This window comes from Biomphalaria glabrata, chromosome 12, assembly GCF_947242115.1.
Source record: "Biomphalaria glabrata chromosome 12, xgBioGlab47.1, whole genome shotgun sequence".
Taxonomy (NCBI): Eukaryota; Metazoa; Mollusca; class Gastropoda; family Planorbidae; genus Biomphalaria; species Biomphalaria glabrata.
In genome coordinates, this window is record NC_074722.1 from 1,613,501 (window position 1) to 1,637,748 (window position 24,248).

At 36.3% G+C, this 24,248-nt stretch overlaps 2 protein-coding genes across 5 annotated transcripts; both read left to right on the top strand.

Annotated features, from left to right (window-relative positions):
* The first annotated feature begins 1,518 nt into the window (after window positions 1–1,518).
* Window positions 1,519–7,448, top strand: LOC106078117 (fibrinolytic enzyme, isozyme C-like). 3 transcript variants are annotated; one of them, XM_056005140.1, is made up of 6 exons: window positions 1,519–1,686; window positions 1,867–2,015; window positions 2,831–3,055; window positions 4,502–4,712; window positions 5,531–5,647; window positions 7,336–7,448. In XM_056005140.1, exons 1-6 carry the CDS (start codon window positions 1,626–1,628, stop codon window positions 7,398–7,400), a joined length of 828 nt encoding a protein of 275 aa, XP_055861115.1. In that variant the 5' UTR covers window positions 1,519–1,625; the 3' UTR covers window positions 7,401–7,448. The 3 variants fall into 3 exon arrangements, with proteins under 3 accessions (XP_055861115.1, XP_055861114.1, XP_055861117.1); XM_056005139.1 differs by having other exon boundaries at window positions 1,521–1,692; XM_056005142.1 differs by lacking the exon at window positions 5,531–5,647 and having other exon boundaries at window positions 1,521–1,692.
* Window positions 7,449–12,680: 5,232 nt separating this feature from the next.
* LOC129921907 (thrombin-like enzyme ancrod) lies at window positions 12,681–19,125 on the top strand. 2 transcript variants are annotated; one of them, XM_056005143.1, is made up of 3 exons: window positions 12,681–12,776; window positions 17,109–17,225; window positions 19,014–19,125. In XM_056005143.1, exons 1-3 carry the CDS (start codon window positions 12,710–12,712, stop codon window positions 19,076–19,078), a joined length of 249 nt encoding a protein of 82 aa, XP_055861118.1. In that variant the 5' UTR covers window positions 12,681–12,709; the 3' UTR covers window positions 19,079–19,125. The 2 variants fall into 2 exon arrangements, 1 of the variants encoding a protein (XP_055861118.1); XR_008773858.1 differs by lacking the exon at window positions 12,681–12,776 and adding an exon at window positions 15,529–15,569.
* The last annotated feature ends 5,123 nt before the right edge of the window (window positions 19,126–24,248 follow it).

Genomic DNA, 24,248 nt, shown 5'->3' on the forward strand with positions numbered 1-24,248 from the left:
GAATAAGATATTAAATTTAACAAGGTTACAAAAACAGTTTGTGCGGAAACACAAACTCAAAATCGGCCCCCGAAGTGGTCCACCCAGGCAGGCTTCAATATTTTCAGAAAGAACATCCGAATTATATCAAAGACAAATAAGAGATAAGAATGGAGAAAGAAGGTTGACAGATCTTGTGTAGTGCCCCAACGGTCCAGCAGATCAAAGGATAGATGCAAGTTAATGCAAAGTTAGATGTGAACCTGGCCTAACCGGTTCCCCTTTCAGACCTTGTGTAAAGGTCATCTGTTTCTGTGGCCTACGGTTAACGAGGGTGTCATGTAGCCAGCACAATGACCAACCGCCTTTACTTTTCCCCAACTAATGTCAGGTACCCATTAGAGCTGGGTGGACTCAGAGGCGCCCAAAGTTTCACCAGGATTCGAACCCGGGATCCCCGGTACGGAAGCCATGCGCTTTACCGCTCATCTACCGCACCTCCCCTTACCTAACATTGCAATACTGATCTAGACATTTGGAAAAAAAATCTACACTTTGTATAGAAATTGAGATTATAGATTTTGATCTAGTCTAAACCATGACTGCCTGGTGGTGCGGTTTGCGCGCTGGACTGTGTTTTTTTATTTATCCATAGTCTGTGTGTGTGTCTCTCTCTATATATATCTAGCTCTCACTATATAGGCTAATCTTTCTCTGTCACCCTGTGTTTCTCTTTGCCCGTCTCTCTTTCAATGTTACTGTCACTTTCTCCCTGTCTCTCTCTGTCCTTCTCTCTCTCTCTCTCTCTCTTTTCTCTCTCTCTCTCTCTTTTCTCTCTCTCTATTTTCTCTCTCTCTTGTATTTCTGATAGGAAATTGAAACAAATAGGTTAAAAGTTTTTTTCGTCTAATTTTAAAAATATTTTTATCTTAATGTAACCAATGAAAAAGCCATGACCATTCACACAACAGTTCAAAATAGTCACATAATATAATCAATACCTAATCTTCTCAGTGTCCCTACCTATATCTCCCTCTAATACAGGGGGTTCTCAACCTGTGGATCGCGACCCACTTGGGGGTCGATTGAGGATTTGCCAGGGGTCGCCTAAGACCATCGAAATTATGGATTGTTATTGTCAACTCTTCTGTATGTGTGTTTGTGTTGGGGGGGGGGAGGTCGCGACAGAGTGGGGGATTGTAAAAAGGGGTCACCGAGCTTAAAAGGTTGAGAACCGCTGCTCTAATATGTTTCTCAACGTGATTTTCAGTAAGTAATATCTTAATCTCTTCATTGCAGTAATGTTTAGGGAATTTGGATTTAACTAATGAGGTTTTAAAACTTGATTTCCAATTGCGTATTTCAAATTATCAAGGAAATCTCTAATTAATATGTCATCTAGATGTGTGTAGCATTACATTTCTAACAGTTATCCGAACTTCATGGATTACATTAACTTACTAGATTAAGTTTAAGAAAAAAAAATATATCCTCTATGCCTTCATATTTATCTAAAAATGTATGAAAATAATTCGTTTTACAGTTAGTTAATAGGTCCCCAAATTTTGCATAAAAGACTGAGATCCTTGCTTTACTTTTATCAAACAGCAAACGGAAAGACAAAGAGTAAATAAAATTACTTTGGAATGATTGTGTTAATTTTGACCAGTTTGTTTATCTCACTTAATGTCATGGAAATGAGTACAGGTATAGGTAAGAACTTTAAAAAAACATAGGCCTAGGAGATACATTGTTACCTATCATTTATACTCTAATCCTGCTGGTCTAGGTTTAAAGCTGCTGGTCTAGGTTTAAAGCTGCTTTGTCCTTTTTTATTTGTTAAGAACAAATATTTACAATTTTTGAATGCTATTTTATTTTCTTCAGCAATTGGATCTCTTGGGATGCCAGGTAAACGTATCGTTAATGGCCAGAATGCTAGTATGTTCGAAATTCCATATCAAACTCAGCTTCAAATAAGATTTTACGGCGTTTGGAGACAATGGTGTGGAGGAGTTTTGGTCACTCCTAATAAAGTAAAATTTTTCCTTCATCATTTTTTTTTTTTCAAATCATTTATAAAACGATTGCTAATACGAGCGTATTGTGTGGGAGTGTCCACGAAATGCGAGAGCTTTCCCGTTGCACGGTGCGGAGTTGAAAGAGAGTTTCCACTCCCCTGTCGATAATCCATGCGCCGTTCCTTAAGGACCGTTACACTAATGGCGAGTCCTGCAATGTTAGCTTGGTACATCATTGGAAAATGGCGGAGGTTCTCAGGTGTGCTCGGCCTTCGGCCATGCATTCAAGTCCCTGCGCCCGGAGTGCCGGATATATCGGAAAAAAAGCAATGTCTTACATAGACATTGACTTGGACCTCTTCCAGACAGAACGGTTGTTCAAGCAGGCTTACACGCCTAGAGTTCGAAGAGCCTTCGGCTTAGCTCTTTTGACAATCAAACGGTTAATACGCTGGCACGCGACCTCCGTGACCCCCCCCAGGCCGTCCAACTGGTTCGTGACGTAGTAGGTCAGCGGCCATTGTTTCTGATCGTAACCAGAGCCTGACTGCGTGTTAGAAGTGTTGTAAAATGTAACACAACCAACGTGTAGTTGTTGTCCTCACAACTATAAACAGACGTATTATTTAAGTATTATTTAAGTAGACTAATTACTAGATCTAGACTTTATGTATTCACTTAATGTACACACTAAGTGATTGAAGACTGCCTTGCGTGTGTTGTAAACTGAACTATCACGGTCTATCGCGGATCTAGTATTAGATCTAGCGTTAAATTTTTAATAAGAAAATAATGTCTGCTAATTTATTTCTTTTTACTGTGACTAAAAGGTTTTTACTGCTGCCCATTGCCTGGACGATACGACGGCTGACAATTATCGCGTGGTTGTCGGGGCGATTAACTTATACGGACCATCCAACGAGTACGAACAAACCCACTATGTCTCCAGAATCGACACCTATGAACCTATTACAAGAGAGATAACAGTGACGGATCCCCATGACATTGCTGTAATCACACTGGCCACCTCTGCTACACTGAACAGGAATGTGCAGGTACGTAGTTGTTTAACTAATGTACATTTTTTTACGTATAAAAGAAGACCATAAATAAGAAAAATCTTACTCTGGAATAAATGTAACGCGTAGGACGTAATCATCTTCTTTTTTGAAGTAACGTCTGTGTTGTATAAGATAAGATAAGAAGATATTTATACAAAATAACAAGAAAAACGTAACAAAAATTACAATAACTCCTTTATACATTATACATAATATGTATATAATAGTGCCCAACAACGGTTGAGTTCGGCCCTGCTTTTTAGTGACGGGTGAATACATAGTAGATTACTTGTTCTCCTCCCAACCCTTTTTTTTTCGCCACTAAAACTAGGTGATGTATAAATAGAAAAGAATGATTTTTCCATGACTTCTTGGTCACAATGGTTAAGCCCGGCCCTGCTATTTTGAGACGGGTGAATACTACTTGTTCTCTCTCTCTCCCCCCCCCCCCCCCCGTCTTTTTTTTTTTTTGGTTGGTTATAATAAAATAAAAGAGTGATCTTTCCTTTACTTCTTGCGTGTCCAAACTCTTGAGCCATGAAGAGAATTATATATTTATATAGATAGATCTTACAATGAGTCTTGTCTTCGAGTCAAGCGATTAATTTACAAGTGTAACTTAGGCCTATAGAACAGAACGTCATAAGTTATTAAATATTCTTTTTTTTTTTCATAGAGATCGATTATTTTGGATTTAATAACTAATGAATGTTGTTTTTTTTTTAAATTAAGCATTTTGACCCCTTTATTTTTTGTTTGTCTTCCCTCTCCCCTCCCTCCCCCACCCTTCCAAGTTAGAAGAATGCGCACAATAAAACTCAGCAAGAAAAAAACCATTTTAAAATACCTTTTAAAAACAAAGCACATCTAACAGAACGGAACGCTAATTAATGCCATGTATTAGAAAAAAAATTAAATGGTTTCAGTGCCCTTTCTGCTATAGTAACAGAACGAATTAATTGGTACTAAATGATAAACTAATTGGTTAATTTTCGGACAGATTAGTCGAGATCAAGAAGGAAACAAACTGACTGTCTGAATGTCCAGTGAAAGTACTCCGCACTGCTGGTCCGTTTGCAGAGGTTCTGGACTACTATTTTTCATGTTATCACTACCCCTTCACATGGTTTGACCCGCCTGCTGAAGTGGTTTTTCAGTGTATGGCGCTAGGGGCCACACGTGAGCGATTTAGGAGATTGGAAAAGGGCCCAAGAGGCAGTCCACCCAAATGTGCAGCACGTGGGGCCATAAAAGCTACTACCCCTTTCCAGTGCCCCACCATGCCCTACTATAAAAAAAAATAAGCTTTGTGCAATTTTGAATACTAATTGCGCTTATGAACACTTAAGCGCAACCCCAAAAACCTATTTTAAATCGTAAATCTAGGCCTTTATTATAGTATCTGGTTTTATTATTTGCAATCTGCACGATCCATACCAGCTTGCCAGATTATCAAAAAATGTTAAAACAAAACCCGCATCACAATGCATGATGAGCGGATGGGGATACACCAACCTCTCTCTACCAAAACCAAACACACTACAGAAAGCATTCATTGTTGTAGTGCCCGATTACGTCTGCAGCGGTGCTTATCCTGTGGCCAAAGCAGTCATGGAAGCAGGACTATTCATCTGTGTCTATAACTATATAGGTAATGTATACACTTGCTAACAAATATACATACATCTTGGTATGCATGTATATATGTATGTACCAATTTATGTTTCTACTTTTAAATGTATGTATGTAAATATATGTATGTATTTATGTTTGTATGTTAGTATATAGGTGTGTATGTATGTGAATATGTGTATGTCTGTGAATATGTGTATGTCTGTGTAATATATATTAGACATGTAATATGTGTGTGTCTGTGTAATATATATATTCGATTATTAAATAGACATATATATATATATATATACATATATATATACTAGATAGACATAGATAGATATAAAAAGATATATAAATATATATTAGATAGATAGATAGATAGATCTGCATTTATCTATCGGTACCTCTCAAGAATGTATTTAAATAGTTTGATATTGCATGCATGCTTAGATTGACTTAAAGTACTTATTTCTACATGTAGTAAGCCTCCCCCTCCCCCCTGATATTTAAAGTAAAATCGCAATATTATGAAGAAAGCAAATGCTGCCAGGTGGTTTGATATCTTAGTAGTGCATCTAAACTCAAATTCGTCCGCCCCATCCTTTCGGGGGAAAGGGTTGCGTGGTCGCCCGAGAGTGTGTGTGTGTGGGGTCGAATCCGCCAGTGGTCCCATCACAAAGTGAAGAGGTCCGTGAGCCTTTCTTTGAGAACAGCAGTGCCCATTTTAAAATTTGGCATTTGAAGACAGTTTGCCAAGTATATACTATTCTGTAAAAAAAAAAACAACAACATATTTTATTTTGGCTGCTATATTCTATTATGCATAATCTTAACATTTTGACTAAAATCCAGGGCCATCTATAACAAGATCTATTCCGTGTAAGGCAGACAGTGGCGGCCCCTTGATGTGTGGACCGAACAAAGACGAGCTTGTTGGAGTACTTAGTCGAGGGCCTAAAGATTGCGTTGGTCAGATTTTGCTTTCATTTTGGCTACTTAATTCTAATGCCGCCTTTGCCTCATGTGTTCTGACGTGTTCATTAGTTTGCACATCTTCAGATGTACTATTTATGTTCACAATATTTATGTTAGGTCAGTGGCGTAGCTAAGGTGGGTGGAGGACGAGGGCGAAGTTGAAAGTCCCACCCGCGGGGCCACCACTTGAGAAGGGGGGGGGCCCAACGAGTGTTATTTTTTAAATTAAAAATTAAATATTACGCAAAATGCAGCCCCCAAATAGGACCCCCCCCCAGCCATTTAAGGGAAAAAAATGTTTTGTTTTACTTGTTTTTGGTCGTCCCTTCAGCCTTGAAGATAATTTACTTCTTAGTCCAAACCTCCCTCAGGACGACGGGGAGGGGGTGGGTGGTGGGAGCGGGCAGGGTTTGAACCCTGGACCATTGATAAATCTGAACGACAGTCCAGTGCGAAAACCGCAATAACATTCTATATTTCTTCACATTGTAATCAAAGGAAATGTTAGTCTTCTAATCTCATTTAATCTAACTAAGGGTCATTGTGTAAAGTGGTTTTCATGGAAGGGAAGTAACTCATATCCTTGCCTGAATCCTAATAAACAATTATAAGTAAATTAGTTTCTCTTATGCAAGCATGCTTAGTAAATATATAGAACAATACAAACAACACAAGATACAGAAGTTTTACAAAGAGAATTAGATGAATTACAGAAATTAGAGCATATCTTTCCACCCAGAAAAATGTCAGTTATTAAGAGTAACAAAAAAACTAAAACAAATTAATTCCACTTATCTTATTTATGGTAGACCCATGACACGGACTAAAAAAGGCAGAATACCTAGGTGTTATAATAAATGAAAAACTGTCACGGAATTCCCATATTGACGAAACTATCAAAAAATGAAACAAAGCATTAGGGTTTAATAACTCTCTATAAATCAAATAAGAACATAAAACTAAAGTGTTATTTCACCTTGGTTAGGCCAATAATAGAATATGCATCCTCTGTTTGGGACCCCTCAACTCAAGAAAACATTTAGGAAACTGGAATGGACACAAAATCGAGTAGTGAGATTCATAACAAACGAATATTCACATTTAACAAATAGTCTACTCATGAATTTGTATACTTGATGTGTATACATATTGTTGTTTTTTATAAACCCTGGCCTAATGCTTTGTTTGAAATTTAAACAATAATTTTGTTAATAGGGCATTTCCATTTCTAATTTGGGGTGGGGTCCGACTCTTTTCATCCCTCTCTGCTTATAGAATTCGGTAACTATCGCTTGGCTTTAGGTTCTATTAGGTCCTGGGGGGGGGGGGGGGGGAGAGAAAATCAATGTGCGAAATGTTGTATTTAAGGGGGAAGAGTTAATCCCCTTTTGTTACGCTCATGGAATTTTGGAACTAAAGTTTTGCTTGGGTCTGGGGAAGAGGCTGAAACTTAATCTATTCAGCTACGCTCATGGAATTGTAGACATATTTTTTATTATTTTATTTGAGGGCATCTTAATCTCAAGCTTTACCCTGGAATATTTGTATATCAATTTCAAAAAATTAGTAGAGCTTAACCGCTAGTCAATGGGTGAAGCTCATAAATTGTAATGTTTAGTGTTGAAAATTGTTCTCTTAAAATGTAAAGCCCTTATTAAAAATATTTTTAAAAAATATTTCAGGCAACGCCCCTGCTTTGTATGTGAATATCTCTGCATACCGAGACTGGCTGGCAGATAAATTGTAAACATTTTGTTTTTCAGTCTAAAAATAAAAACTTTATTTCTTTCATACTTTCCATAGTTGAAGTTTTTAATTTTATTTGATAGTTCTTGTTAAAATTAGTGACCATGTTGCATGTATTCAGAATCCACACATTAGAAAGAGTGCTGAAACAGAGCGCCAAGAAAGAGTACCAAGAAAGAGTGATAAGAAAGAGTGATAAGAAAGAGTACTAAGAAAGAGTGATAAGAAAGAATGATAAGAAAGAGTAATAAGAAAGAGTGATAAGAAAGAGTACTAAGAAAGAGTGATAAGATAGAGTGCCAAGAAAGAGTGCCAAGAAAAAGTATCAAGAAGGAGTGCTAAGAAAGAGTGCCAAGAAAGAGTACTAAGAAAGAGTGATGAGATAGAGTGCCAAGAAAGAGTGCCAAGAAAGAGTGATAAGAAAGAGTACTAAGAAAGAGTGATAAGATAGAGTGCCAAGAAAGAGTGCCAAGAAAGAGTACTAAGAAAAAGTGATAAGAAAGAGTGATAAGAAAGAGTGATAAGAAAGAGTGCTAAAACAGAGTGCCAAGAAAGAGTGATAAGAAAGAGTGATAAGAAAGAGTGATAAGAAAGAGTGCTAAAACAGAGTGCCAAGAAAGAGTGATAAGAAAGAGTGATAAGAAAGAGTGCTAAAACAGAGTGCCAAGAAAGAGTGATAAGAAAGAGTGATAAGAAAGAGTGATAAGAAAGAGTGCTAAAACAGAGTGCCAAGAAAGAGTGATAAGAAAGAGTGATAAGAAAGAGTGCTAAAACAGAGTGCCAAGAAAGAGTGATAAGAAAGAGTGATAAGAAAGAATGCCAAAAAAGAGTGATAAGAAAGAGTGATAAGAAAGAGTGATAAGAAAAAGTGATAAGAAAGAGTGATAAGAAAAAGTGATAAGAAAGAGTGATAAGAAAAAGTGATAAGAAAGAGTACTAAGAAGGAAAATGAATTTCTCTGTTTGATTTTCTGGTAAAAGCTACAAATTTGGTGAATGCTCATTTAAAATAAACATTTCAATTGTGGAGTTTCAAAACCTGATTTAGTACCGCTTCACACCGAGAATTGTTTCAACCTAACAATGGAAATGTTGAGGGATTGGGCGTACCGCTAGGAAACAAGAGACTCAGGGTCTTGTTCAAATTTGGAAAAATTATTCCATTATTTTAGACTACACAATTGATGTTGGTCGACAAAAAAAAACAAAGATTTATGATTTGGCTATTTACTATGGACTGTTACCAATTGTGTGTGTGTGTATAATTCTTATATTCAGCTTATTTCATCATGGTTTTAAATTAGGTTTTCGAAATAAACATATTCTATTATATTTAAAAACGATGAGCACTAGTTATATATATTTATCTATCTTTTCTATTTTATTTTTGGAGTTTGTGATTTATCTGTTTATTGTTTGATGTCTTATTGTATACTTTAATACAAATTTAAAAAAAAAGAAATGAAAATTTAAGAAATACAAAACATGAAAATTTAAGAAATACAAAACATTTGCTAAAAACTACAAAGCAAATAACGGTAATGTATAATTCTGGTGAATTTCAAGAGACAAAAAGGAATAACATCAAATTTATTTTAAACAAGAAAAATAATTGTAAGAAAATTCAAAAAAAAACAAAATTTAAGAAAATTCAAAATAGACAACATTTTAAAAAATTCAAAATAGACAAAATTTAAAAAATTTCAAAATAGACAAAAGTTTTGAAAATTCATAATAGACAAATTTTTACAAAATTCCAAATAGACAAAATTTTTAGAAATTCAAACTAGACACAAGTTTAGAAAATTCAAAATAGACAAAATTTTAGAAAATTCAAAATAGACAGTTTAAAAAAAATTCGAAATAGATAAAATTTTAGAAAATTCCAACTAGACACAATTTTAGAAAATTCAAAAATAGACAAAATTTTAGAAATGAAAAAGTCTACTGATTAAGAAACGTATTATGCTGACACCAATTCAAGATTTAAAAAGAAAATAGCGTTGCTTTGAAAATAAGGGAGTTGTGTTAATTCTTGGTGTTATTAAAGACACAAGACACAATATTGGGATTTCTTTAAAACAATAACAAAATAATGACAATGATGGCTGACCCGTGCTGTCATTCAGAATTACCGACGTTTTTTTTTATTCAAAATAATTCCTGCTTTTGAGGCTCATAAAATGTTTGCAAGAACAATTACTTTGCTTTTAATGACGAAGGAAAAATAGATTTAAAAAACAACAACTTTTTTTTCAAAACTCCCCCCCCCCCCCTTTAAAAAAAAACACACAACTGGTTAAGCGCATACTCAGAGAGAGTCTGCCTTTGATTATTACACTGGGGCTGTAGGGTGGGTCATCTGCAAGTAATATTTATAGGATACAATAGTGGCGACTAAAATACACTGAGTAAAACGTAGGTTATACAATCAATTAATGAACAATAAAGCTATGCCTTCAGCGTTGACCCAGCCACCTGGGAGACAGAAGCTCATGACAGCGCATCATGGCTTCGCGCTTTGAAAACTGGCGCACAGGTTGCTTAGGAAAAGAGAACAACGCTGGTAGAAGAAAAAACGCCAGAGAAGAAAAGCAAGGCCAATGACACTAGCTCCAGCTGGAATAACCTGCCCAGTGTGCAGCCAAACATTTAGGACTCGCATAGGTCTCAGCAGCCACATGAGGAGACATAAGAACGTTTCTTTATTTGGCACCCACTGATATATGTGTGTTCAAAGTATCTCTCCATCTTTCTGTCTATCTGTCTGCAGTTACGCATGCATTTATGTATGTATATATCTCCATATGTCTGTCTGCATTTACGCATGCATTTATGTATGTATATATCTCCATCTGTCTGTCTATCTATCCCCATTTACGCATGCATTTATGTATGTATATAAGTTTGTATGCATGTATGCTCGTATGTATGTACGCATTTGTGTGTATTTTTGTAAAAGAAAAAAGAAGCGTATAAAATGTAACTTCTCCTCAATTACCCCATCCAAAAGAAATCCTGGTTGCGCCCATGTTTCTTATTCAGTCTATGAAGTACAATCTTTTTTTTTTCTCCATAGTTCTTAATTGTCAACATTATGTCAGAACTCCATTACCACAAGTAATTGAATTCAATGGTCCGCTAGATTAAATTGGTTGCATTATATGGTGGCTTACTGTAATCTTTTATCAAAACGTGTGATCACATATACCTACCAGGGGAAAATAAAAAAGAAAAGGGGCCAGACAATAGAAACAACGGGGAGACAACTTAATAGAATGGCGATCCGTACAAGGCAAAAGACAGACAGGAATGGAGAAAGATGGGCAACAGATCTTGTGTGGTTTACAGCTTATAATGCAGTTAGCTTTCTCTTATCATCTTCATATAGATCACAGACGTCACTTCAAATAATAAGATAATAACGCACTATGCATTTCCTAGTCCTTGGCTTGCTTGGCTGATTCAGGCAACCCATTCCATGAGCTAAAGGTTTTATCAAATATGTCTCTCTATACCTCTCTCTTTCACTCTCTCTCTCTCTCTCTCTCTCTCTCTCTCTCTATATATATATATATATATATATATATATAGAGAGAGAGAGAGAGAGAGAGAGAGAGAGAGAGATAGATAGATAGATAGATAGATAGATAGATAGATAGATAGATAGATAGATAGATAGATAGATAGATAGATAGATAGATAGATAGATAGATAGATAGATAGATAGATAGATAGATAGATAGATAGATAGATAGATAGATAGATAGATAGATAGATAGATAGATAGATAGATAGATAGATAGATAGATAGATAGATAGATAGATAGATAGATAGATAGATAGATAGATAGATAGATAGATAGATAGATAGATAGATAGATAGATAGATAGATAGATAGATAGATAGATAGATAGATAGATAGATAGATAGATAGATAGATAGATAGATAGATAGATAGATAGATAGATAGATAGATAGATAGATAGATAGATAGATAGATAGATAGATAGATAGATAGATAGATAGATAGATAGATAGATAGATAGATAGATAGATAGATAGATAGATAGATAGATAGATAGATAGATAGATAGATAGATAGATAGATAGATAGATAGATAGATAGATAGATAGATTGTTGACACCCTGCCTTGCACCAGTGCTTGAGGTGCGCACTAGTGAACGTAAACAGGAAGACACTAGAAGAGAGAGAAGAACAGTGCATCAGGGATTGTGAAGAGTCTGAATGTTTGGGAAACTAAGAGGCCAGCTTTTGTGCTGCCTGAAGGTTGTAGTAGGGACCTGGAGCGAAGCGGGGAAGTCTGTCGTTGGTCCACATTCGGGTTAAGTAGCAAAGGACTGGTATACTTAGAACCAAGACTCTGAAGAAGCTGAAGGATGTTATGTGTTTGCCCTAGTGAATAAACACCTGTATTTATTTCCTGTTAAACATTGTTGAGTTGCCTACCTACCCTAGAGTTGCAACAATATATATTTATATATATATGAATCTCTCTCACACTCTCTCTGTATCTTTCTCTACCCGTTTCTCTTTCAGCCTCTCTCTCTCTCTTTCTCTGTCTCTCTATTTCTCGCTGTCTGTCTGTCTCTGTCTGTATCTCTATTTCTCCCTGTCTGTGTCATTTTCTCTGTCTGTCCTTCTCTCGCTCTCTTTCATTTTTCTTATTGGAAATTTAAACGAATAGTTTAAAACTTTGTTCGTGTAATTTTATAGATTTAAAAAATATTTGTATCGTAAGTTAACCAATGAGACCACCCCTGACTGTGATAAATGATAAGGCCATGATCATTCAGATCATGCACACAAAAGTCCAAAATATTCACGCAATATAATCAATACCTCCCTCTAATATCTCCCTCTAATAAGTTTCTCACGAGTTAGTTCACGTGATTTCCAGAAGGTGAAATCTTAATCTCTTCATTGTAATGCTGTATAGGAAATTTGGAATTTCACTAATAAGGTATTAAAGTATGATTTCCATTTGCGTATTTTAAATTATCAAGTAAATCTCTTATTAATATGTCAACTAGAGATTTGTGTTATTGCATTTCTAACAGTAAATCAAACTTCATGGATTACATTAAGTTACTAGATTAAGTTTTTTTAAAAAATGTATATGTTTCTCCTGTTGTCTCCATCTTGTTCTATTGATAACTGTATGAAAATAAGTCGTTATATAGTTAATTAACAGGTCCCCAAATTTTGCATAAAAAGGCAACGATCCTTGGTTTTCTTTACATAGACAGCAAACGGAAAGAAAAAGATCTAAATAAAACTACTTTGGAATGATTGTGTTAATTTTGACCAGTTTCTTTATTTCACTTGATGTTATGGAAATGAGTACAGGATTAGGTAAGGACTGTAATTCTTTCTCTCCGTAATTATTTTCCCGCGTTTTGGAAGGAATTCTTCATTTTGCTCATTACTATTCCACTACACTGTTATGATTGGGCTTCAATAGCTTTGTTGTTTGTTTTCAGAAACTTGTATTTGGTATAGAATAAAAGGGTAATTGATGCTCTTTTTATATAATTCAAAGTCAAGTTTAAAAAAGTAAACATTTATTTAATGAGGTCAAAATCAACGATAATGTCGTCGATTGGGAGAGAAAGAGTGAAAAAAAAAATGGCATACGGAGTACATTGTTACTTATCATTTATACTCTAAAGCTGTTGATCTATGTTTAAAGCTGCTGCTGGTGTAGGTGTAAAGTTGTTGGTCTATGTTTAAAGCTGATGCTGGTCTAGGTGTAAAGCTGTTGGTCTATGTTTAAAGCTGCTGCTGGTGTAGGTGTAAAGTTGTTGGTCTATGTTTAAAGCTGATGCTGGTCTAGGTGTAAAGCTGTTGGTCTATGTTTAAAGCTGCTGCTGGTCTAGGTGTAAAGCTGTTGGTCTATGTTTAAAGCTGTTGCTGGTCTAGGTGTAAAGCTGTTGGTCAAGGTTTAAAGCTGCTGCTGGTCTAGGTGTAAAGCTGTTGGTCTAGGTTTAAAACTGCTGCAGGTCTAGGTGTAAAGCTGTTGGTCTAGGTTAAAAGCTGCTGCTGGTCTAGGTGTAAAGCTGTTGGTCTAGGTTTAAAGCTGCTGCTGGTCTAGGTTTAAAGATGGTGTTCATAGTTTAAAGCTGCTGGTCTAGGTTTAAGCTGCTGGTCATGTTTTCAATTTGCTTGTCTAGGTTTAAAGCTTTTTGTCTAGGTTTAAAGCTGCTGGTCTAGGTTTAAAACTGCAGGTCTAGGTTTAAAGCTGCTTTGTCATTTTTCTTATTTGTTAAGAACAACTATTTACAATGTTTGAATGCTATTTTTTTTTTCAGCCATTGGATCTCTTGGGATGCCAGGTAAACGTATCGTTAATGGCCAGAATGCTAGTATGTTCGAAATTCCATATATAACTCAACTTCAAATAAGATTTGACGGCATTTGGGGACAATGGTGTGGAGGAGTTTTGGTCACTCCTAATAAAGTAATTTTTTTTTCTTCAACATTTTTTTTTAAATCCTGTAGAAAATTAATGTTAAAACGAGCGTATTTTTTCGTTACTACGTGTAGAAAACCAAGTGTTCTCAAACAATGCTGTGACAGCCATATCATGTCCCTAACAATGCTGTGACAACGATCTATTTACTTTTTGGTATCTTATCTTATATAATACAGACGTTACTTCAAAAAAGAAGATGATTACGTCCTACGCGTCATGCATTTAGTCATGCATATTAACCAATGACTTAAATTCTGCCAAGTCACTGGTTTTCCTGGCTAGCTCAGGCAACCCATTCCATGCTCTAATAGCACTAGGGAAGAAGGAGTATTTGTACAAATTTGTCCTAGCATATGGGACGAGGAATGTGCCTTTATCTTTGTGTCTTTCAGAGTATTTTATTAAATTTTGTTTTTGTATTTGAAGATTATGGTTCAGTGTTTTATGTATGATTGCTACTTTACTTTTGAGCCTTCTGTCCTGAAGGCTTTCTAAATTTAGTGATTTTACTAAAGGTGTTACTCTAGTCAAATGTGAATATTCGTTTGTTATGAATCGCACTGCTCTATTTTGTGTCTGTTCTAGTTTCTTAATGTTTTCTTGAGTTGAGGGGTCCCAAACAGAGGATGCATATTCTATTATTGGCCTAACCAAGGTTAAATAACATTTTAGTTTTATGTTCTTATTTGATTTATAGAAATTTCTTTTAATAAATCCTAATGCTTTGTTTGATTTTTTTGTAGTTTCATCAATATGTGGATTCCATGACAGTTTTTCATTTATTATAACACCTAGGTATTTTGCGTTTTTAGTCTGTGTTACTGGTTTGCCATGAATAAGATAAGTGGAATTAATTTGTTTTAGTTTTTTTTGTTACTCTTAACAAATGACATTTTTCTGGGTGGAAAGACATGCTCCAATTTGATTCCCATTTCTGTAATTCATCTAATTCTCTTTGTAAAATATCTGTGTCTTGTGTTGTTTTTATTGTTCTATATATTATGCAATCGTCTGCAAATAATCTGACTTTTGTTCCTGAAGTAATGCAATTTGGTAAATCATTTATGTAAATTAAAAATAGTATTGGACCCAAGACTGTTCCTTGAGGTACGCCTGAGTTTACTGTTATCGGTGTTGATTTAGAGCCATTTATTATTACAGTTTGTTCTCTCCCTATCAGAAAATCTTTAATCCACTGATGCAGTGGACCATTAATGCCGAAATATTTTAATTTTTTAAGCAAACTATGGTGGTGAATTTTGTCAAAAGCCTTAGAAAAATCTAGTAAGGTAGCATCTATTTGTTCACTATTATCTAAACCTTTTGAAAAATCATCAATTTGTCCTATTAGTTGTGTTTCACATGATCTATATTTCCTAAAGCCATGTTGGTATTGTGTGAGGACATTATGTTTGTCTAAGTGGTTTATGATGTTGCTACATATTATGTGTTCTAGGATTTTACATGTGATGCTGGTAAGTGATACTGGTCTGTAGTTTCCTGGGTCAGATTTTTCTCCTTTTTTTTACAGAGAGTGGTTTAGATGAAAATGTTACTTTTTTCTCGAATTGGTTATCCTACTGCTTTTTAATCTCTCTCTCTCTCTCTATATATATATATATATATATATTGAATGGAAGCGGGATTGTTTCTTTGTGTCTATGACTATATAGGTAAAGTATACACTTGCACACAGATATACATATCTATCTGTATGTAGGCCTATGTATGTATGTATGTGTGTATGTCTGTATGTGTCAATGTGTGTATGTATGTGTGAATGTGTAAGTGTATGCATGTATTTATGTATGCATGTGATATGTTTGAGCGTCTGTGTAATATATATGGCATACATTTTAGATAGATAGATAGATAGTTATCGGTACCAGAAATGGAAAAGTGGTTTGAGTGCTGGGACAAGTCCCAAAAAGCACGTGGAGTCTGGGAGCGCATGAGGCGCCCTGACCGCACTTCCCCGTGGTGGAGGCTGTCCAGGCCTGAGCAATCTATTATAGCACAGTGCAGGACAGGCCACTGTCCTGTTGGCTCATATTTCTCGAGGCTATGGCCAAATTTTGATTCACGGTGCCCCCGCTGCGGGGAAGAAGAGGAAACCGTGCCTCATATTCTGTTTGACTGCCCCAGACTTGCTGATCTCCGTCTCGACAGGTCTGGGAAACCCAAAATTCTCGACCTGTATGGCGACATTTATGCAAGACAGCAGGGCTTCTGTCCAGGGCTTTTGCAAGAGAGGATTTGAGCCTGTCAAGCCCTCACTCTAATATGATGATGATGTTGATGATGATCGGTACCTCAAAAAAATGTATAACAGTAGTTTCATATTATATTCATGTTTAAATTGACTTAAAGTACTTATTTCTACATGTAGTAAGCCTCCTGCCCCTCCCCTCGATATTTAAAGTAAATGCGCAATCGGATTGGGAAGCGTGGTCGAGTGGCTAAGTGCGCTTGAACTTGGCTTGGCTTGGCTACCTAGAAGGGGGCTCAAGGTTCGACACCCGACTCGGGCAGAGTTGTGTTTACTGAGCGCCTAAAGGCAGCACGGGAAAACCAACTCCCAGATACCCCCCCCCCCCCCATCACTGGTCCACAAATGAGAGTGGACCAAAGCGCTCTGAGCATGCTAATGATTGCATTTGACATTAAAGAATAGGAGTGGGGCGATTCACTATAATGATTTGATTTTATAGCATATATAAATTATATTAGTGACAGATTTTTTTTTATTTTGTAATTTCTTAACTAAAATACAAAAAGAAATAGTATTGGTTTATCCGACGGGTGGAGTGCGATTGCATGTATCGCCTGTAACGGATGCATGTGTAAATCAGATGTCCTTGAAGTATTTCTAACAATGCTTAATTAAACTAGATGCGTGCGTACCTTGTTGAGTGTATTACAGTTGCGAGTTTCTATATTATGACATCCGCTACAAGAATAAATAGGTACCAACAAAGACTCAAATGACCAAGTTGACTTAAGATGAACTTGAAACAATGTTTAATACAGAATGGGCCACAGTATAGTCCTCCTTTTTTTTTGCGAAAAGCAGTGCCCATTTTAAAATTTGGTATCTGAAGACAGTTTGAGCCAGGCATAAATATATTGCCAAGTATATACTACTCTGTTAAAAACATATTTTGGCTGCTATATTCTATTATGCATAATCTAATATATTGTCTAAAATCCAGGGCCAGTTAAAGTAAGATCTATTCCGTGTAGGGCAGATAGTGGCGGCCCCTTGATGTGTGGAAAGTACCTAGACGAACTTGTTGGAGTACTTAGTCGAGGGCCTGCTGATTGCGTCGGTAAGATTTTGCTTTCATTTGGCTACTTAATTCTAGTTTTGGCTTATGCGTGCATTAGTTTGCACATCTTTAACAGGGTTCAATTTATAGGCTTGTCGTTGACTTGGGTTGTTGACTTGGGTTGTTGACTTGGGCTGTTGACTTGGGCTGTTGACTTGGGTTGTTGACTTGGGCTGTTGACTTGGGTTGTTGACTTGGGTTGTTGACTTGGCTCACTAGGGGTTTACTTTATTACTTACAATTATTTATTAGTAGTAAATTTCAACTCCGTGTGTGCATTAGTTAGGACAACTTCAGATGTAATATTTATGTTCATAATATTATGTTAGGTCAGTGGCGTAGCTAAGGTGGGTGAAGGACGAGGGAAAATTTGACAGTCACCCCCCCCCCCCGTGCCTCCACTTGAGGGGGGATCCAATAAGTGTTTTTTTACATTAAAATTTAATATTACGCAAAATGCAGTCCCACCCTCGTCCTCCCAAAGAGGTCAATTCCCCCCTCCAACCACAAACGATGGAGAATTCATAGCTACGCCCTTGTATAAGGTTTTATAAACATATTTTCATTTGAAGTGTGTTATATTTCTTCATATTGTAAACAAAAGGAAATGTTAGTCTTCTAATCTCTTTGAATTTAATTCAGGGTTATTGTGTAAAGCGGTTTTCATGGCAGGGAAGTAACTCATATCCTAACCTGAATCCTAATAAACAATTATAAGTAAATTAGTTTCTCTTATGCAAGCATGCTTAGTAAATATATAGAACAATTCAAACAACACAAGATACAGAAGTTTTACAAAGAGAATTAGATGAATTACAGACATGGGAGTCCAATTGGAGCATGTCTTTCCACCCAGAAAAATGTCAGTTATTAAGAGTAACAAAAAAGCTAAAACAAATTAATTAAACTTATCTTATTCATGGCAAACCAGTAACACAGACTAAAAACGCAAAATACCTAGGTGTTATAATAAATGAAAAACTTTCATGGAATTTTCCATATTGATGAAACTATCAAAAAATCAAAGCATTGGGGTTTATTAAAAGAAATTTCTATAAATCAAAGAAGAACTTAAAACTAAAGTGTTATTTAACCTTGGTTATGCCAATAATAGAATATGCATCCTCTGTTTGGGGCCCCTCAACTCAAGAAAACATTTAGGAACTGGAATAGACACAAAATCGAGTAGTGAGATTCATAACAAACGAATATTCACATTTAACCAATAGTCTACTCGTGAATTTGTGTACTTGATGTGTATACATGTTGTTGTTTTTTTTTGTTTGAAATTTAAACAATAATTTTGTTAATAGGGCATTTTAATTTCTGATTTGGGGTGCTGTCCGACTCTATTCATCCCTGATCCCTCTCTGCTCATAGCATTCGGTAACTATCGTTTGGCTTTAGTTTCTATTAGGTCCTGGGGGAGGGGGGGAGGGTTGAGAAAAAATCAATTTGCGAAATAATGTATTTAGGGGAGAAGAGTTAATCCCCTTTTGTTACGCTCATGGAATTTTGTAACTAAAGTTTTGCATGGGTCTGGGGGAGAGGCTGAAACTTAATCTATTCAGCTACGCTCATGGAATTGTAGACATATTTTTTATTATTTTATTTGAAAGGCATCTTATTCTCAAGATTTACCCTGGAATATTTGTTTATCAATTTCAAAAAATTAGTAGAGCTTAACCGCTAGTCAATGGGTGAACCTCATAAATTGTAATGTTTGGTGTTGATAATTTTTCTCTTAAAATGTAAAGCCCTTAAAATTTTTTTTTTTAAATATTTCAGGCAACGCCCCTGCTTTGTATGTGAATCTCTCTGCATACCGAGACTGGCTGGCAGATAAATTGTAAACATTTTGTTTTTCTGTCTAAAAAATAAAAACTTTATTTCTTTCATACTTTCCATAGTTGATGTTTTTTTATTTTATTTGATAGTTCTTGTTAAAATTAGTGACCATGTTGCATGTATTCAGAATCCACACATTAGAAAGAGTGCTGAAACAGAGCGCCAAGAAAGAGTACTAAGAAAGAGTGATAAGAAAGAGTACTAAGAAAGAGTGATAAGATAACTACATTATCTCATGTCCATGTGTAGAATGTGAAAATGCAAAGGCATCTAAGGAGGCCAAGCTCCGCCCACACGCCGCCCCCCTCATCCCTTGCTACGTCACTGATCCAGGCTTATAGACAGAATCAATTATCAATTTAAAAAAAAATTCTTATTGACCGAAAAGGGGGAGGGGCTCTACAGTTTCGCAGCTCTGAAACAAAGTATCGGCAAAATAAGAGTGCTAAGAAAGGGTGCTAAGAAAGAGTGCTAAGAAGGAGTGCTAAGAAAGAGTGCTAAGAAAGAGTGCTAAAAAAGAGTGCTAAGAAAGAGTGCTAAGGAAGAAGGCTAAGAAAGAGTGCTAAGAAGGATTGCTAAGAAAGAGGGCTAAGAAAGAGTGCTAAGGAAGAAGGCTAAGAAAGAGTGCTAAGAAAGAGTGCTAAAACAGAGCGCCAAGAAAGAGTAATAAGAAAGAGTGCTAAGAAGGAGTGCTAAGAAAGAGTGCTAAAAAGAGTGTTAAGAAAGAAGGCTAAGAAAGAGTGCTAAAACAGATTTCTAAGAAAGAGTAATAAGAAAGAGTGCTAAGAAGGAGTGCTAAGAAGAGTGCTAAAAAAAGAGTGCTAAGAAAGAAGGCTAAGAAAGAGTGCTAAAACAGAGTGCTAAGAAAGAGTGCTAAAACAGAGTGCCAAGAAAGAGTGATAAGAAAGAGTGCTAGAAGGAGTGCTAAGAAAGAGTGCCAAGAAAGAGTGCCAAGAAAGAGTGCTTATAGACAGAATCAATTATCAATTTAAAAAAAAATTCTTATTGACCGAAAAGGGGGAGGGGCTCTACAGTTTCGCAGCTCTGAAACAAAGTATCGGCAAAATAAGAGTGCTAAGAAAGGGTACTAAGAAAGAGTGCTAAGAAGGAGTGCTAAGAAAGAGTACTAAGAAAGAGTGCTAAGAAAGAGTGCTAAGAAAGAGTGCTAAGGAAGAAGGCTAAGAAAGAGTGCTAAGAAGGAGTGCTAAGAAAGAGGGCTAAGAAAGAGTGCTAAGGAAGAAGGCTAAGAAAGAGTGCTAAGAAAGAGTGCTAAAACAGAGCGCCAAGAAAGAGTAATAAGAAAGAGTGCTAAGAAGGAGTGCTAAGAAAGAGTGCTAAAAAGAGTGTTAAGAAAGAAGGCTAAGAAAGAGTGCTAAAACAGATTGCTAAGAAAGAGTAATAAGAAAGAGTGCTAAGAAGGAGTGCTAAGAAGAGTGCTAAAAAAGAGTGCTAAGAAAGAAGGCTAAGAAAGAGTGCTAAAACAGAGTGCCAAGAAAGAGTGATAAGAAAGAGTGCTAGAAGGAGTGCTAAGAAAGAGTGCTAAGAAAGAGTGCCAAGAAAGAGTGCCAAGAAAGAGTACTAAGAAAGAGTACTAAGAAAGAATGCCAAGAAAGAGTGCTAGGAAAATGAATTTCTCTGTTTGATTTTCTGGTGAAAGTTGCAAATTTGGTGAATGCTCATTTAAAATGTACTGCTTCACGCCGAGGATTGTTTCAAACCTAACAAATGGAAATGTTGAGGGTTTGGGCGTACCGCTAGGAAACTAGAGACTCATGGTTATGTTCAAATTTGGACTAAATTATTCCATTATTTTAAACCGCACAATTAATGTTGGTCGACAAAAAACAAAGGATTATGATGTAAAAAAAGCAAAATTGTAAATACACCAGTACCAGTATAAAAAGTATAAAAAGTAACTATTTCCCTTTCAGACCTTGCAATCTGTAGGATAGTGTTTACGTCTATGTGTGTGTGTGTGTTGGTCACTAAGATGTAGAATCGTGCATTACTATAAATGTGTCACGAATGCTGTAGAATGCTGGGTCCGTGCGTCCAGAGTCACTTGACACGTAACGAACATGACGAGTACACAAAGACTTGAGTCCATCTTTAGCAGACAAATAAAAGGTTTATTCAATAATACAATATACCGCAACATCTTGGTAGTCGCTCACAGTTAATCCAATATATAGGAATATGATTACATCCGCATAACAGCGGCCACAAAATACTACAAGTCCTCTAGAATACAAATAACGTCCGCATCACAGCGGGTAAAAGAATAACTTCAATAATATGTATCCAGCTCTACCTAAAACAACTATGTAAATACGTGTAGTGTCTCTACTGACAGTGAGTATTGACTTCAAGTTACTACTCTCAACTGACTTCAAGTTACTACTCTTAACTGACTTCAAGTTACTACTCTCAACTGACTTCAAGTTACTACTCTCAACTGACTTCAAGTTACTACTCTCAACTGACTTCAAGTTACTACTCTCAACTGACTTCAATTTACTACTCTCAACTGACTTCAAGTTACTACTCTCAACTGACTTCAAGTTACTACTCTCAACTGACTTCAAGTTACTACTCTCAACTGACTTCAAGTTACTACTCTTAACTGACTTCAAGTTACTACTCTCAACTGACTTCAAGTTACTACTCTCAACTGACTTCAAGTTACTACTCTCAACTGACTTCAAGTTACTACTCTCAACTGACTTCAATTTACTACTCTCAAATGACTTCAAGTTACTACTCTCAACTGACTTCATTTTACTACTCTCAAATGACTTCAAGTTACTACTCTCAACTGACTTCAAGTTACTACTCTCAACTGACTTCAAGTTACTACTCTCAACTGACTTCAAGTTACTGCTCTTAACTGACTTCAAGTTACTACTCTCAACTGACATCATTTTACTACTCTTAACTGACTTCAAGTTACTACTCTCAACTGACTTCAAGTTACTACTCTCAACTGACTTCAAGTTACTACTCTCAAATGAACTAAAGTTACTGTTGACTAAAAATCAATTTAATCATTCTTACTTCCTCTTTCTAACTCAGAAGATTCACGTGCGTTTCACCTTCTTGACCCTAGATGAAAATATAATAGGCAATGTCAAGTGAGACTGTGACATTAGTGAGACCATTATCAAATGTCCAAAATTTTGTCTTGTTTCTTTTTCGTGCTGGCGACTGTTTCAGCTGAGTGATTATATTGACACAAAATGTCACGAATGAGGCTGTGACAGAGTGTATACTGGATCTAGATATATGGTATAAAAGATTCTAATTTTTTGATTAATCCAAAGAAAGAAAGTAGTAGATATATGGTAGTGTGGTCGAGAGGCTAAGTACGCTCTAGAACAGCATCTTGATCTAGATATATGGTAATGTGGTCGAGTGGCTAAGTATGCTCTAGACCAGCATCTTGATCTAGATATATCGTAGTGTGGTCGAGAGGCTAAGTACGCTCTAGACCAGCATCTTGATCTAGATATATCGTAGTGTGGTCGAGAGGCTAAGTACGCTCTAGACCAGCATCTTGATCTAGATATATCGTAGTGTGGTCGAGAGGCTAAGTACGCTCTAGACCAGCATCTTGATCTAGATATATGGTAGTGTGGTCGATAGGCTAAGTACGCTCTAGACCAGCCTCGGGATCTAGATATATGGTAGTGTGGTCGAGAGGCTAAGTACGCTCTAGCTTGGCTTGTCTTGGCTACGTACGTAGGGGGCTCGAAATTCGACACCCGAATCGAGCAGAGTCATTTACTTGGCGCCTAAAGGCAGCACGGAAAACCTGCTCCCAGATATGGCTGCCTGGTCGTGAGGTTTGTGCGCAGCTGTGTATCAAGGATTGGCCTCTTTAGTCACACAAGAAGTTGCAAAGGGAAAAGATCGTCTCTCGAGACGTAAAATGCCACAGAATGTATGTATGTATGCATGTATGCATGTATGCATGTATGTATGTATGTATGTATGCCTAATGCAGTCTTTTTTGGTGAGCCAAAAGGTGGTCGACGTAACAGAGGCGCCTCACTGAAACGCTTCAAAGACCAGTTTAGGCGTCAACTTTCCTTAGCTAACATAGAAGAGAGCACCTGACTGCATGCGGCCTCAGAACGAGACAGCTTCAGACAAGGTCTCAGGATACACATTTAAGACCAAAAGAAAATCCTCTGCCGAGGACAAACGCAGGCGGCGTAAATCAATCACCTGCGGACAATGGTTATGCTTGTCATGGATGTGGCAAAATATGTAGGTCTTAGCTCAGGCTGGCAGTCACAGGAAATACTGCATTCCTCATTAATCTTCGGACTCGAAGACAAGCCTTATTATGTATGTATATATGCATGTATGTATGTATGTATGTATGTAGGTTGGTATGTATGTATGTATGTATGTATGTATGTATGTATGTATGTATGTATGTATGTAGGTATGTATGTATGTATGTATGTATGTATGTATGTATGTATGTATGTATGTATGTATGTAGGTATGTATGTATAACCTCTGTATGTATGTATGTTTGTGTGTATAACGTATATATGCATGTATGTGTGTGTGTGTGTGTTTTGTGTAAGGAAATGGGAAAAAAGGAACACCCATCACTTCCCCATCCAAAAGAAATTCTGGTTACGCCCATGTTTATAATTTAGCCTATGATGCAAAATGTTTGCTTTTCCCAGCAGTTCTTAACTTTTTTTGGTGAGAATCTACAGTTGAAATGAAATATAAATGTCAAAATTGAAACATGGTCAACTTATTTTTCTTAAATCTTTAATTTACAGTTGTCAACATTATGTCACAATTCTATTATCACAAGTAATTGAATTCAATGGTCTACTACAGTGTTCCTCAAACTTTTAACCTAGGCCTACCTCTTTTATAATTTTCGTTAACACTAAGTGCTCCTTGCCCCCCCCCCCCCCCCGAAAGAAAAAAGTTTTATTTTAATAATCAAAATACATTATTAATTTATATTTATACACTTAGTAATAATGAACGAATAAAGATACTTCATAATAAAATATAAATAAGAGTTATAGTATAACAAAAAATTTATCTGGAGCAATGAGAATGTTGATATTATCGTGCTAAGATAACAGATATTCATATATGTTACTGTCTCTCTTTCTCTCTCTCTCTCACTCTCTCTGT

What these genes read in the sequence shown, in the direction of transcription:
- LOC106078117 (XM_056005139.1), top strand. Translation starts at nt 1,626, where the DNA reads ATGATTGTGTTAATTTTGACCAGTTTGTTTATCTCACTTAATGTCATG. An exon ending in CACTGAACAGGAATGTGCAG is followed by an intron (nt 3,056 to 4,501) that starts GTACGTAGTTGT and finishes GATCCATACCAG; the next exon opens with CTTGCCAGATTATCAAAAAA. An exon ending in CTGTGTCTATAACTATATAG is followed by an intron (nt 4,713 to 5,530) that starts GTAATGTATACA and finishes ACTAAAATCCAG; the next exon opens with GGCCATCTATAACAAGATCT.
- LOC129921907 (XM_056005143.1), top strand. Translation starts at nt 12,710, where the DNA reads ATGATTGTGTTAATTTTGACCAGTTTCTTTATTTCACTTGATGTTATG. An exon ending in GGAAATGAGTACAGGATTAG is followed by an intron (nt 12,777 to 17,108) that starts GTAAGGACTGTA and finishes TCTAAAATCCAG; the next exon opens with GGCCAGTTAAAGTAAGATCT. An exon ending in AGGGCCTGCTGATTGCGTCG is followed by an intron (nt 17,226 to 19,013) that starts GTAAGATTTTGC and finishes TAAATATTTCAG; the next exon opens with GCAACGCCCCTGCTTTGTAT.